Raw genomic sequence first — 15,448 nt, 5'->3', positions numbered from 1 at the left:
TTGGCTATGAGAAGGTGGCTCATGGGCTTAAGTGACCGAGAGGCCAGCGTGCTTCCAGAGGTTCCTTAGCTGGTACAAAAAGGCCTGGGAAACACAGGCAGCAGCTTTGCAAGACCCAGGGAAACCAAAGCATGCTTCCTTCTGTCCTTCTGGAGGCAACATCTGCTGGTCAGGCCCCTCTTGCATCTCATTATTGTGTCAGCAGGAGTTCTTAAAGGAGGAGACAAAATGCACTGGTCCTTGTTTAGGACGAAAAGGAAAAACGAAACCTTTATGGTTACAAAGGAACACAATGTCCTGGGAGGGAGTGGAAGGGTGGGACCCTCCAGACAGTGGAGAGGCAGAAGCACTAGAAGAAGTCTTGTCACAAAGGACAGGTGCATTTTCTGGTGACCAGTATCACCTGTAGGCTCCTGCAGGTAGTCGGGTTTGTGCGGAGCTTCCGCTGCTGGATGTGTCCATGAGGAAGAGAGGAGGGGAGCGGGAGTCTGACAGGGAAGCCCACGTCCCCTTCCCCTGCTCGGCCACGGCGGAGGGAACCTGAGCAGAACACAGAGACAGAGACTCTGCCGGGAGCGGGCCCGGAGGCGGCGGGAGCTCCTCCGGGGGCGGCCAGAGGGGCTCAGCCCTGGGCGGTGACGGCCAAGGCGTTCACGTACCCGTGGGGCCCCACGTCCACATCGGAGAGCCCGTGGGCCAGCGGGGCGACAGCGGGGGCGGCGGCGGCCGGGCCGTACTTGGCGGGCGGAGGGGCGGCGGCGGGGCGGAGGAGGCAGCAGGTCTCCAGCGCCTCCAGACCGCGACAGGTCAGGAAGAAGAGGTTCTTCAGCATGAAGAGAGATAGCGGCTGCTGGTAGCGCAGGAGCAGCAGGCAGCGCAGCGCCAGCAGCGGCGCGTCCAGCAGCCCAGCGGGCAGCAGGAGGTGCAGGGCGAGCCGGGCGGCGCCGGGCGGGCTAGCGGCACTGAGCTCGTACAACCACAGCACCGGCGAGGCCAGGCAGAGGAAATAGACGGCGATGAGCAGGTAGCGCAGCGGGGCGGGCAGCGGCGCCAGCCGGCCGGGCTGCAGCACCAGCTCCAGCAAGGAGAAGCTGTCGAGCAGGTCGAGGCAGGTGGCGAGGAAGGCGGCGGCGGCGCGGTGCTGTGGCGGCGGCTGCGGCGGCAGGAGCAGCTGCCCGGCTCCCTCGGTGCCGATGGCCCGCAGCAGGCAGTACAGCAGCGGCGCAGACAGCGCCAGCGTGATGCGGAAGCCAGTGGTGCCCAGCGGCAGGCGCAGCTCGATCAGCTCCAGGATGGAGGTGCCCAGGATCAGCGCCGCCTTGGGCGTGAAGGCGATGGAGTAGATGAGCCAGGCGAGGTGCGCGTAGGCGAAGTCGCCGCCGCGCGGGGGGACCCCGGCCCCGCGACCCCCGGCCCCGCGGCCGCCGGGGGGGCCGTGCAGCAGCAGCGGGTGCGGCGGCGGCGGCCCGGGGGGCGGCGGGGGCCGCTCCCGCCGGCGCGCCCGGCTGTTGCGACAGAAGAAGATGCCCCAGCCGGCCGCCAGCACCAGGTCGGTGGCGATCCAGCTGCACCAGTACAGGTCGGTGACGGCGATCAGGTAGAGGTCCAGCAGCGCTCCTGCCCCAGCAGCAGCACCAGGGACAGCGCCTGGAAGCCCCAGCGCCGCCCTCCCCCGCCCGCCCCCAGCAGCGCCCCCGCCGCCGCCCCCCGCCCGCCCCCCGCCCCGCCGCCCCCGCCGCCCGCCGCCCCCCGCCGCCCCCGCCGCCGCCGCCCCGTACAGCTCCGCCGCCGTCATGCTGCGGCCCGGGCTGCCCCCGCCGCCGCCGCTGCTGCTGCTGCTGCTGGGGAGCGACGAGGCGGCGGCGGGCAGCGGGGTGGCGGGCGGCGGCACCAGGGGCTTGCTGATGCTGCTGCTGTCCTCCTCCTCTTCCTCCTCCTCCTCCTCCTCCTCCTCCTCCTCTTGCTCGGTGCTGCTGCGGGGGCTGCGAGGGCGGCGGGCCCGCGCCGAGCCCACGCTCGAGCCCGAGCCCCGCCGGCTGCCGCCGCTGCTGGAGCCCCCCGGGAAGAGGGCTGCCGGTCGGCGGCGTGCGGAGGCAGCGGCGGCGGCGGCGGCGGCGGCTGGAAGGAGCCCGAGGAGGAGGAGACCGAGCGCTGGTTGGAGGCAGCACGGTGCATGGTCCTCCCCGGCCCCCGAGCCGGCGCGCCGGGCCCGACGGCCCCGCCGCGGCCCCCGGCCCGCCCCCGACCCGCCCCCCGCGCCGCCGCACCGGCCCCGGGCCCGGCAGCGGCAGCGGTGCGGAGCGCCCGAGCGGGCGGCAGCCGGCGGGGGAGCCCAGGGGCGGCGCCCAGCAGCAGCCGCAGCAGCTGCCGGAGCCGGGAGGGTGGGTGGGCTGGGGCTGCCGGGGGAGGGGAGGAGGGGGCGAGAAGGAGAAGAGGAGGGGGAGGAAGGCGCTCCCGCCCTGTCCCCGAGGATGCTTCTCTTCCACAGCTCGGGGAGCATCCTGCCTCCTGCCCCGCAGGACCCCCGCGCCTGGACCGGTCGCCCATAGACATGCCACTGCACCCACATCGCAAACTGCTTCAGTGCCCCCGATCTCTCTAGGCTGGCCAAGACAAAGACCAGTTGGCCTGGCACAAAGCCTACAGTGAAGCACTCGTTTGTGGCTCATCTGTGCTCACCCTACATTTGGTCTGTTGTGCTTGTTCATAGAAGTCTTTAATCCCACCAATTTTCTGAGCTGAGCCAATCCACATGCTGAGGGCCCTGCCCAGCTTGCCATGATGGGACATAGCATTTAAATTCATATGAGTTCTTACTTCTACTGAAAGCAACAATCGGCACCTCTATTGACCCACTATTAATGGCCTCGAATTGAGCTTAATAGCAGGCTGGATCATCACCATCACTAATGGCTTGGCACATCATGTCCCAAAGTGGCTTGATGCTCAGCACCACCAGTTTCTCATTTGTACCTGTGCTCACCAGCGATGAGCCAGCTGCTGCCTGACCATGATGTGAAGCACATCAAATGAACCATCTCCACTAATGTCTGTATTAACTACACTTTGCGATAAAGATCCAAAATAGCTTCATGTTTTGAACATGTTGCTACATCAACACATGGGACAGAGCAAATGTTGCTTAGTGCTGGCAAAGGACATCCAGGACAGCAGTGACAACCATCTAATACATGTTGATGCAGGCTCCCTCAGGAGCCCTGCTCCAGTCAGTGTCCCTGGCTGCTCTTGGCAACAAGGAGAAATCATTCCGGGGCTCTAGGAGAATTCATGCTTAAACTGGAAGCAAAGAGATAACTGAGTAAGGGAAAAGGAGAACTCGGGGCTGGATTGACATAAAGATTTCTTTGGGCACAAGGAAGATGATTGCTCTCTGTGTTGCTCTTTCATGTTGCTTGGCAGGTGTTGGGAGTTGCCCAGCTCAGGACAGCTCAGAGTGGTGTGAATGACATCAAGCTGTGCCTCTGAATTTGGTTACCACAGAAAAGCTGGGTTAGATGGCAGTGTAAGTCTGTGTGGCCCATGGTAGAGAGTAAAACTACATTCTTGTGTTCTGGATCCTAGCTTTTATCCAAGGTGGGTGGGCGCCTTCACCTAACTCTTCTCAGGGTAAGCCAATACTTGTCACTGGCATGATTCCTGTGTGGTCAACCCTCAGCATCAACTAAATTGGTCTTGCTCATTCACCTGGGCCACTCAGGGCAGCAGCCCTCATGCAGGGAGGGCTGGTCCTGCCCTACCTGGGCAGCAGACAGTGACATCTTTGCCTTCTTGGCTGATTTCCTGAGAATGCAATTGGCTGGACACACTCAGCTGCTCTGGCAGCCTGCACAGGCACTCACATCTCTGCTTTTGATCCAGGCACTCATTTCATAAAAACATTCCCCAAAGCTTTGGGTGGCTGTCTGGTGTCCCACCTGCTGGGGTAGAGGGGATTTGGGGGATCCCTGGCTTTGGAAGGGATGTCACCCACAGCTCTGTGCAGGCCTAGGAAATGGGCTCTGACCCTGCCCCTGGGTGATGTGGGGAGGGAGCTGGATGCTCAGTAGGTCTGCTGAGCTGAGGCTGTGAGAGCAGTGCAAGAGCAGACTCGTGGAAATGACTCTCCAGACACCATAGGATACCTGCTGGAGCTGTGAAGGGACCTGCATCCAAGGTACACCAGTGGGAACAGGGAGGATCTGTGGTTGCATGGCAAGAGGAGCTATGACAAGGAATTGGAGAATACCAGGAAGGAGGGTGGAAGCTCAAGGCCTTTCTTGGGCTGAGCATGGGCTCCAACAGTGCAAACAGAACCCAAACAAAGAGGTGAGGATAAGAAAGGAGCTTATTTGTAGGAAAGGAAGCAGAAATTGTGCCTCTGCTTCAAAATGGGGATGAGGGAGAAATGACTTCTACTCGAGAAAGCACTGAAGAGCTTTTTGTAGCACACTGTAGGATGAGACATGACAAGCTGATGCTTCCCATGTGATCCAGTTATTTAATGCAATGTGCAGTCCTTGCATGTGTTAGTGCTTAACCATTACTGTTAAAACATTAAAAAGCTAAACTATAAATAGCTTCTACTCTTCAGCAGCTCCCAAGCGATGTTTTTGGCTTCTTTATGTGTTGATGTGTATGCATGGAGATGTGTGTGCATACATATATTTAAAGGCAAACAGCAGAGTTTTGTGCAATAGTCATACCAAATATCTAAAATGCTACCATTTTTAGCTTACACCACAAGTGGAAACAAGTGTGCCCTCAAAAATACCCCTGCTGGGGTAAGGCAAAACTTTCTTGAGGGCTGAACTTGGCAAGAAATAAAATAATGAGTCAATTTCTTGGGGGAATGAAGAAGGAAAAAAAAAGAAAGAAAAAGAGGCAGACATATGCCTGAAAGAAAGACCAGAAACTAGATACCTAATTATACCCTGCAGTAAGCTGTCAGAAACTGGCAGCAGTGGGAGGGAAGGAGGCAAAGCTGATCTCAGGGAGTTGGAGCATAATCTGCTCCAACCATACTTAAAATGCCTTTTGTGTGGGAAAGGAAGCTTCTGGGATTCTCTGACCCACGCTTTGCACTGCACTTATCTAACCTATTCAAATGGTCAGGGCTGAAGTTACAGGTAAGTGTAAAAAAGTTTCACCTGGCTAGCACCAAATTCAACAGTGCCTTGGCTTCTGAAGACAGTCTTTGTAACTAAACTGCTGATCCTGTGTTATGGTTCAGGGAATGCAGATCCTCTTCAAAAGGATACAGAAGTGTTAACAGTCTATTGCTTGTAATTACATTTCAGTTCAAAGAGCTTTCAATACCAGCAGAAAATGCCAAGACATTTCTTTTCATGCTTGTAGCAGGGTAGAAGCTTGGAGAGTGGGCTTGGGGTTTGCTTTTGGTATTTTGTAGTTACAGTAATTTCGCGACCATAAGGTGCACCGGACTATAAGGCGCACTTTTTTTTTGCCGCAAAGATCCGACCTTGAGGAGAAAGTTCTTCATTGTTTAAATAACCGAATAGTAGGTTTATTTCAGTGAGTTAAGAGAAGTGTTTTCTTGGTGGCAGTTTGGTTCCTAGAGAACATGTAGCTGCCTTGCTGGTGTGGGGTTTCAAACTGCTGCAGACTGGATCTATGAAGTGTTCATCAAACTGACTGTGGCAGTAAAAAAAAAAAGAACATAAAGATTTGTGCTTTTATAATTGGGGTTAGGAAGGCCTGGCAATGGAAGGGTTTGGGCAGGCCCCTAAAGTTACCAGGGGGAGCAGGGACCAAGCACTTCACAAAGGTTACCCTGGCAGGCATATCTCACAGCATTCCCCTGGGACAAAACTCTTCCAGGGCTCTCAGTCCTTTTGTTCAAGCTGGTTCCTCAGTGTTTCACAACTGCCAGTGTTTAACTCTGTACCTTAGGCTGGGTAAGGATCACTGTGGGACTCTAACTTCCAGCTCAGACTCTCCTACAAGGGACATCTTAACCCTAATTCTCAGGACTTTGCATCACACTTGTTTTGCTGTCTAATGTGTCTCCTCTGAGCTGTGAACTTTGTAGATGGGAAACTTTCTAAAAAAATGTAAGAACAATGCAAGTGAATTGGCTCTTTCTAGATTATTAAAGATGGTGGTTTCTCCTAGCAGGATCTTTAATTTTCTGTTGAAATCAGAAGATTTTGATTCTGGTCTGAAAGTTTGCTAGTTAATTGCTGAAGGGTTATCTTTCAGGATGGTTCCCTCAAGAAAATCTGGTAACAGCTTGAAGAACAGAAAAAAAAAGAAAAAGCAAAGAGAATTTGCCCTGATCATCTTTTAGGGTAAAGATGTGAAAGAGAGTGAGATAATACCCATTAAATGTACACACAGGAAGTTAAAATTTATTTCAAAGAAAACACCTTTTATTATTTTCATATGTGCTTGAACTTTTGTTATTATTTTACATATGTGCTTGAACAAAGCAGCAACTCTGTAACTGCATTGAAATTAATATGAAATCTAAAATAATCACAGTTTGTCATTTCTCTGTTTGATATAGAATCACTCTTCTGTAGTGCACAAGACATAATCTGAAACATTACCATTTACTGGAGGGGGAAAGACATAGCAGGATTAGGATGGGAAGGGAGGGGACACCAGTGTTATCTGGTGCCCTGAATGCCAGGTTAGTAGTTGCATGTGTCCTGTGGAATAAAAGAATTGACTTTTTTGGCCAACATGTTATTGCATGCCATAAAAGCTCTTAACTTCAGATCCAAAACAAGGCCTATCCCTTGGTTCTTTCCTGCTTTTCTCATTTGCAAACTCCCTTCTGGCTTGACTAAATCCTGTTTATCTTTGGAAGATGGAGTTGTTAGGATCAGGTCTTTGTCCTGTTCGTTGTACAGGGCAGTGTACCATGTGAATATTAAGGTATTGGATGAGCAGTGAAGTCCCCTCTCCTGCTTAGTCCCACAATCTGCAAAGAAGGATGACTGCTCCAAAGGACAGAAATACTGTTTCAGAGGCACCAATTCAGAGCAATACATGAGACAAAGGAAGAGTTTTGTTCCAGCCATGCTGGAAACTAATTCCAGGAAGCCACAGTTCCAAGGAAAAAGGATTTCACTGAATTCTGGCAGTAACACATGTCCATAAATGAACTGGAGATAAGCTACAAGCCAGTACAGCACTCTAGCACAACTCAGGGAACACAGGACACTTGCCAAGCAATTTCATTAACAGAAACCTTTCAGAATCAAGCCAGTGTCCAACAGCAGCTGGAGGAGCCAGATTTCCTACTCCATCCAGTGGGTCCATGCAATTCCCAGGCAGGGACTTGGACAAAGTGCACTGTTTCAAGGAGCTGAGAAGGGAATGAGGAGAAAGGTCTTTGCATTGCTCAGACCAAGGGCAGTCCATCTGGCTAATTAGTGCAGAGATCAACAAAGCAGAAATTTTTATGCAACCTTACTTGGTATGAATCAGGGAAAGGGTACAAGATACTTCTAGATTCCTTCTTCTCTTCTGTTCAATTTTAACTCGCAAGCAAAGCATTTTTTAAATTCCTTATCACTGAAGTTCCTCCTATGAATTTTTAAGACTCACAGAACACTGGTGAAAAAAAAAAATCCAGAGCTAAAAGCAGATTTAGCATCTGAAGCAGATTCACATCAGTCAGCTCACCTCCACTGCTATTCCAAAGATGGAGATGCCTGGCTCCTTCCCTGTGCAAATTCAAACCTCTTCCTTCCCTGGAAGAGGTGCCACAGCCCTCAGGGCACGGTGGTTCAGCAGCACCTTTTCTCTGAGGAACTGGCACCACACTTAACAAGAACAGAGCTCTGCCAAAGGCTGGCTGCAGATGGACAGACCTCAGCATTTCTGCAGTCAGCACCCACACACTGAAGTTGTAGCTCTTTTTTCCTGCCAGCAAGCAGCTCCCTGAGATCTACCCTTGAGGACCATTCCAAGGAATCCTGTGGAAGTTACCACCCAAGTCAGCAAGTACTGCAAGCAATGGGAGTGTTCCTCTTTCTGCAGTGGATGGCACACCTGAAAAGTGAGGCTGAGGGACACTGGAGCTACCCTGTGAATAAATGGGGTTTGTTTGGGCTCCAGTTTCAGGCTTTGCATGCTGAGTGCGCAGCGTAACTGTGACTGTGGAGAGGTGCTGCAGCTAAAGGACCTTCCCTGTCTGATATCCCAAGTCCTTCCCTGTGCCTGCTCCTCTGGGAACTGCAGACAAGGTTTTGTCTTGTGCAACAAGATGAAATGGCAATTTCCTTCTCTCTCCAGTGAAATGAAAAGGATTCAAATCTGTGTTCCTCCCACTGCAGTTGCTTTTAGAAGCAGCCAAGCAATTCTTCTCCGGATGAGAAAAAGAAGAACCCCAGGCAGCCGTAAGAGAGGAAGAAACTGCTTCTCACTGTGGATTTCACAGGAGGGAAACACGTGCAAGGAGGTATTTTTCTGCTCCTATTAATGAAGGACAGAAAAACAGAGAAGGAACTCTCTTGCCTGGGTAACTGAAAGAGCAACTTGGTCTGCTTCACGCAGAGCCTGGCACAACTTAAGAACAGAGCCTACACTGTAGTGACCTTCCTAGGAAGATACATCAGTTTTTGAGAGGATGGAGAGCTGCTGGAGTAGAATTTCAGTGTACACAGATGCTGAGATTTGAATTAAGAACTCAAACTTCTGTGCAGAACATCCTGTTTGCACCCTGTGTATGAAGCTGTCTAGTAAAGCAGGAAAAAGGAAAGAAGAAGCAGAGCAGACCTGATTCTGATACTTCAGTGTGGTGTGAGCTGACTGTAATTAGGAAAACCAATTCAGTTGTGCTGGCTCCAAGGCTTTTCATCATATACACAGGCAGATGTGTGCTTCTAAAATCATAGTGCTCCTCTGGAATTAAGACATTCCTCACTAAGCCAAATCTTTCACATTAATTTCTCACGCAAACTTGCTTATCTTCTTTGGAATGTCCATAGAGACACAAGTCTTGTCTTTCTATGGATAGCCTGAGCTAGAAGAGGCAATAGAAGGTGCATGTTGTTAGGGAAATATTCCTGGGCAGGCAAGTCCCAGTTGCTAGTTCTCATGTTAGGGGGATTCCACCTGCATGTTAAAGAAAGAGGAGGGACCAGAGGTCAGACTGTATGGGGTATCCCTGAGCTGTAAACCACATGAAGGATGAGAGGAACAAAAGAACTGGAAGACACAGACATTTGTATTCTAAAAAATCAGACCTGGGGATCTGGGCTCTGGTACCATACTAGTCTGATGATCTTCTCTTTGAATCCTTGTATGCCAGGAAGGAGCAAAGGTGGACTGTGACTCTTTTTGTTTGGCCCTTGTTACAAAGATGGGCCCCTCTTGGAAGCTGCGCCAGCTGGAGCAGGTGAATGTTCCTTGCAATAGCTGGGATCAGAGTGGGTGCCAAAAGAGCCTCTTGCTGCAGCACTGAGTTCTGGGCAAAGACAACTCTGCCAATTCAAACTCTGTGGTGGTTTCCTCTGCTACAGAGAGCAGGCTGCTGGCTCCCTGGTGGGAAAAGGCAGGGGTGTTTACAGAATGCTAAATAGTGGGGAGGGAACAATATAACTTTCACCTCAGCCCTGCAGTAAGTTGCTCTGGCTTCTTTTGAGGGGCCCTGCCTTTCTACAGCTGCCAGATGACTGCAAAACAGAACTTTGTTTCAGACTGACAGTGATGCAGTGACAAATGCCCAGGCAAAGAGAATTTGTTAAAGTCTGTAGGCACTTATTCTTCACAAGGAGAATGTTAAGACTTAAAAGCCTCCTCTTGGAACGGTGCCACCACAGCCCAGCTTCTGGTGTGCTGCAGTCACAGCCTGGACAAACAGCACATTGTACAAATGGCTGATGGTGGCTCCTTGTGTGGGGAAGAGCTTTGCCCTCAAACACCTCACAAAGAGGAGGGTGGGCTCCCCTGATCTTTGCACACAAAGTGTGGAAAAGAATGAGCTGTGAGAGCTGAACAAAACTGGGATTGTTGGGACAAGCCTACTCCTTATACCCTGTTTCCATTATGGCTCAATTACAGCTGGCAGCAATGTATGGTCACAGTTGAAAGTCTGTCAGCTGTAAGGATGGCAGATGAGTATCAGTAAAATTAAGAGGCTTTTAGTGCTGCAACAGGGAGTTTTCTTTAACGTTAGCTTGATTAGAAAATCACCCCAGGTCCCTCCCCATTTTTCCCCTCTTCCCTTTCCAGTACATAAAACCCCTTACAGCAGCTCTTTAGGCACACCTGTCTTAACCCCTAGCTCCAGTTTTCTTTTTTAAAAGCAAGTTGCACAGCATGATCCACATCCTGCACCACGTAGGATGCCTCCACCAGGCTGGGGTCGAAGCAGAAGTCTCGATGTCCATGGAACACTGTCTGTGCTGTCTTCTTGGGAACATCACTGTTGTGGCGGTAGACCCCAGTGCAGACCAGAATCGACTGGCAGCACTCCACTGAATTGTTGCAGTCATGCCTCAGCTCCAGGGAAACCTCAGCCTGGGGGCTGGCTGCCTGTGGGCTCCTCTTCAGCCCAGCCTGGACCTGGTTCTGCTGAGCTGCCTTGAGGTAGTTGTTGTAGAGGTTTGCCCCATAGATGTCAGACATGGGGTTATCCCTGGATAAGGTCACAGTGTGAAACAGAAATGAGAAACAAGCCCATGCATCTCTCTCTGGCTCTGGGGCACTGAGATTAAGACAGCACTGAAGGAGGAAGGGGTGTGACATAGTTGCTAACATCAAGAGGAGCAGCTGCAGTGGGCGAGTGAGTCCACCCACAAGTGAGTCCCTCAGGACATGTGCACATCCCAAGCACCCACAGCAATTACAGCCATTACTGGATTACATTCCCTACATTCCCAAAGTGTTTGGCCAAACTGAGCTAACAGTACTGCATCTGGGTCTCTTAATTTTGTCTTTGAGTCACCCTATGTGCACTCTGCATCCTAGAGTCCACAGCTTAGCTGTGCAGGGTACAAAAAGCAAGCAAGCCTCTGTTCCAGGATGTGAGACTCCAGAAATACCATGGGAATTTTGGTATTAACTTCAGAAATACCCAGAGGGGAAAAACGGAAAGGCAAGTAAAAAAAAAACTCCAAAAAAAAAACAACCCACTAAAGACCAGTCAGTATGCAACTCCCTAAGGAAACCAGCAGGAAAAAGTCTCTTACCCAACTGCATAGAGGTGTCGGATGGGAGCCTTCCAGCCCTGCTTCTCTGCCTGCTGTTGGATCAAGTACTGGGCATAGCGGTAGGTGACTGGGCTGGGTTTGCCAATCAAGGCCTCATACTTCAGCTCCCTGCCTGTCACCTTCTTGTAGATGCTCTCCAAGCAGAGAAGGAAAGTGCCATGGCCAAGCCTGCCCCAGAAAGGAGGTCATCAGCATCCCCAGTAACACCACTGAAGCAGCAAGTACTCCTTGGTTATTGCCTGTTTTGGATACGGTGTCCACACACACCTCCACAGGCAGTGGTCTGGCTTTCGCTCCTCCCCAAGTTTTAGTCTTTATTTCTCTTGCAGCTTTCATGTCTCTGCTGCTAATTACACCACACAATCAAGCTCTTAAAACATTCAAAAACAGTAGGAAAAGATCACCTGCACGAGAAGAGTATGACATAGGCTAAACCAAATAGCACATGTGCTTTTCACCTGGGCATCTTGGCTTCAGCCATCCACAAGAGGTCCATGTTGCAGGCAAGGATAGGCAGATGAGGGTATGGTACATCTTGCAGCTCTTCCCCAGGGTTCCCATTGCTCAGGAGGACATCAGTAATGAGTTGCAGGCTTGTCTCCCACCTCACTGGCTCACCAAACAGAATCACCCCTGCAAGATTTTGAGAGCTGTTTGGAAACTCACAGCATGCAAAAGCCACCTGCTAACAAAACCGCTCCTCTGTGGGCTGCCCTGGCAAGTACAGCTACCAGTGGAACATGGCTGGTGCCTGGGCTCCAGTCTGCACATCACTGCACCATGTGCATCACTGCTCCCAGATATTGGCACAGAGAAAAGCTGCTTTTATCCAGCTTTTTGCAGCAGTGAGGTTGCCTCCTGGCTGTACCCTCTGAATATGCTGCCCATAGATAGGAGTGAGCTGACAGCACACCATCAGCTCCCATCCCAGCTGGCCTGCCTTGCTCCTAGCTCGGCTTGCTGCTCATATGTAAACACAGGTCACTGCTTACCTTCTATAGTGGGGAAGCCAGTAGCTGGAGGAGGCTGACAGAAAAAAAGGAAGGCTGGATTAGTAATGCAAAACCTAATGCCATCTCCAAAACAAAACTAAAAATGCCTCCCTTGAACTTGCCAAGGCAGCTCCATAACAAGGCAGGACAAAGCCACCTGGAATCCTGAAGGAATATTTTTTTTTCACCCTCCCCCATTCCAGATGGGATTTCACAGATCTTGCACTCCTGTTTCAGAGCTGGAGATGTCAACCAAACCATCTTACCCCTCACTGCAAGGAACAGCAATGGAAGGCAGGTGTGGCATGAGAAAGGAAAAGGGAGTCACTGCCTTTCCTGCAGGAGCCAACACTGGGAAGAGCAGAGGTGCTGGTTGCTCAGTGTCAGTGCCAGGCTCTTGCTAAGGGGCCAGTGGCCAGTTGCCCTGTCCCTTTGCTGTGTGCTGTGAACACCTCTGCACCAGAACACCCCTTCAGATTCTAATTCCCTTCAGGAAATTACCAGTTCTTTCGGCCTCCGGCTCAGGTCCACCATGTCTAACAGGGGATACGCCTTCCTCAGGGCCTCTATGGTGACCACATGCTTGAACCCCAGGCTAGTTCAGACCATCAAGGAATGTTCTGCAGACTGGCTTATTTGGTTTTTGTTTTTTTAAGTGACAGTTTTTAAGTTACTTGCAGAAGCATCTATAGGATTAAGGAATGCCAGTCCTAGAGCACAATCTCGATGCTGGCAGCCAGATAGGGACACCTTCCACTAGACCAGACTGCTCAAAGCCCCATCATATTTGAATTCCTTCAACTGCTGTGAGATTCTGGTGAAAACCTCATCCATGGGACAGATGGGAGTGATCTCTAATGGGCTTTGCCATGGAAGAATAGGAGGAGCACAACTTCATCTCAAAAGTGAAAGACACCAAAGCATGTCCTCATGGTCACATCCCACCAACAGAACAGCAATCACGGAAGTCATGAGCGTGAGAGGCCAAACACGAACAGGGGAACCAGGAGGCGACCAGCATGGAGATCAACAGCACCTGAGCCTGACCATAAGGTAAACCCCATGATCTTTGTGTCTCCTCGTGCTCCAGAAGCTGAGCAAGCGAGGGGCAGGGCAGGAGCAGCCGCCTTTAGCTGGGATGAGGATGCACAGAGGCACAAAGGATACTTGCGGGCGTTCTCCTCCACGGGTCCCTGCCCGTCCACCAACATGCACCTCTGGTGGAACTGGCTGAAAAGCTGCAGGGGGCTGTGGGACAGGATCACCTGCTCCGGAGACACCTGCGGGACGGAGGAGAGCCTGGCTGGGACCCGCAGGGAGGATCCAGCGCCTAGGGCCGGGGCCGAGCCGCGCACTCCTGGCGCTTTTCCCTCCCGGGGATGGCGCGGGGTCCCTCCTGCCGCTGCTCCCACAGCAGCTGCCCCGCCACCATTACCTGCAGCTCCAGCGCCTGCGACAGCTCTCGGGCCTTGGCCGAGGGCAGGCAGTTCCCGGCGTTGGTCAGGAACACGACGGGCACCCGCAGCCGCCCGTCGCCGTCCGCCAGCCTCTGGAAGGCGCGGCGGGCGGCGGGCAGGGGCTGGCTGCCCCGCACCAGCACGCCGTCCACATCGAACAGGAACCCGAAGGCCGGCGGCTGCAAGGCGAGCGGAGGGCACGGTCAGCCCGGAGCCTCCCCGCCCGCCCCGCCACCGCCCCGCGACCCCTGAGCACGCACCCGGCTGCAGAGCCCGCGGGAGGGCGGCCCCGGGCAGCGCAGCAGCGCCCGGCCGGCCCGCAGCGAGCCGCGCAGCGCCATCCGCCCTTGTCACCGGGCACGGCGCCGCTCCCGAACTACAACTCCCATCCGCCCTTGTCACCGGGCACGGCGCCGCTCCCGAACTACAACTCCCATCCGCCCTTGTCATCGGGGGCACAGCGCCGCTCCCGAACTACAACTCCCATCCGCCCTGTCATCGGGGGCACAGCGCCGCTCCCGAACTACAACTCCCATCTGCCCCTTACACCCCGGGCATGCTGGTTTCTATGCAAACCCTTTTTACCTACAAATAAATAGCCACCTTTTTTTACTCTTTTGACAGACTGAGTGCCTCTTTCCTGCACCATGGAATAGAAGTCTTGATGCTGAATTCAGCGGAAGCCCTTCCATACCTTGGGAAAGTAAAAGGTCTATTTCACATCCGTGGAGATAAAACAATGTTTGTTTGTTTTCTGACTGCGCTTGGGATCTCCTGAGTCTCTCAACAGGGCAGGTTTAGCAACTATGACTTTAGCGTCAATTACACACTGTAATTGTTCGTTTTTACGCTTCCATTTCCATGAAAACCAACCTTAATTTGTTTTTGATCCACTTTAACACCTATTTGCAGAGCTGTTAAAGCACTAAGAGATACACAACTCAGAGAGACATTTGTACATATGGTTATTCCTCCTTAAGTGCTTTTGCCTTAACTGAATCACCTGCTCTTTGTTTTTTGTGATTTCACTTTAATTTCTCAGAAGTGTTTGCAGCTCATCCTGCTCTGGCAAAATTTATGCTGGCCTTGGAGACATTAGTTAAAATATTTAGCTCCCTGAAGGGCTTCAACCTACTTCCACCAGCTCGAGGAAGCCAGCTACAGCTGCTCTGGAGTGTGCCTTCTCAACTATGAACAAACCAGAGCCCTCCAACCCGCGCCTTCCCTGGCTGTTGATCAAAAATAGTCAAACACTTTCTGGAACTAACGACAAACACAGGAGCCTTGTCTCGAGCTTCTCACCCGTCCACCAAGGTGGTCCCTGCTGGAAGAGTGAAAATGTGATTGATTTGCTGTGATTTCTGCTTAGGGTATTTGCTAGGGTGGATTTATGGCCTTTTAATGGTGCAGCCACTTGCAGGTTGGATTGTTTTGGCTGCGGGTTTCAGTGCCTCTACACTGAACTGCATTGTGGGGTTTGTCAGTCTCTTTTATTTTAAATATAGGGATGTCTTTTGCCCCTTTCTTCCCATTCCTGAGGCTTGAAGAAGAGCTGGGAGAGACATCCAGCCTGTTCCCTTTTGCAGAGACGATTTGATTGTTTAAAAAAAAAAAAAAAGTGTATTAAATATCCAGGGTTCTGGGGAGGGAGGGTTTTGGGGCTGGGGGTTTTGGAGGAGAGGGCTTTATCCCTCCATCCTTGATGCGGGTTGTTACCCCGGCGCATCCTGCGGGAGGAGCTCCCGCTCCATGGCCCCGGCTGATAAGGGAAGGGGGAATGTAGAGAAGAAAAGGGAAGGGAAGGGAATTCCTC

General features: G+C 52.2%; 2 protein-coding genes across 2 annotated transcripts; both read right to left on the bottom strand.

The window, feature by feature from the left end:
• Nucleotides 1-239: 239 nt before the first annotated feature.
• On the bottom strand, nucleotides 240-2,175 carry LOC116995642 (transmembrane protein 121B-like). The gene is given in 3 exon segments (XM_033058498.1): nucleotides 240-1,620; nucleotides 1,623-1,667; nucleotides 2,034-2,175. Coding segments are annotated over 3 exon segments (1,185 nt in total). The 3' UTR covers nucleotides 240-622.
• Nucleotides 2,176-6,361: 4,186 nt separating this feature from the next.
• HDHD5 (haloacid dehalogenase like hydrolase domain containing 5) lies at nucleotides 6,362-13,976 on the bottom strand. The gene is made up of 8 exons (XM_033058497.1): nucleotides 13,896-13,976; nucleotides 13,614-13,814; nucleotides 13,346-13,458; nucleotides 12,680-12,773; nucleotides 12,179-12,212; nucleotides 11,645-11,819; nucleotides 11,166-11,354; nucleotides 6,362-10,612 (listed from the first exon to the last, which is right to left on the bottom strand). Exons 1-8 carry the CDS (start codon nucleotides 13,974-13,976, stop codon nucleotides 10,255-10,257), a joined length of 1,245 nt encoding a protein of 414 aa, XP_032914388.1. The 3' UTR covers nucleotides 6,362-10,254.
• Nucleotides 13,977-15,448: the final 1,472 nt, after the last annotated feature.

Source organism: Catharus ustulatus, chromosome 4 (assembly GCF_009819885.2).
Source record: "Catharus ustulatus isolate bCatUst1 chromosome 4, bCatUst1.pri.v2, whole genome shotgun sequence".
NCBI lineage: Eukaryota > Metazoa > Chordata > Aves > Passeriformes > Turdidae > Catharus > Catharus ustulatus.
Note: the sequence above shows the minus strand (reverse complement) of the source record. Positions and strands in the feature narration are given on the sequence as shown.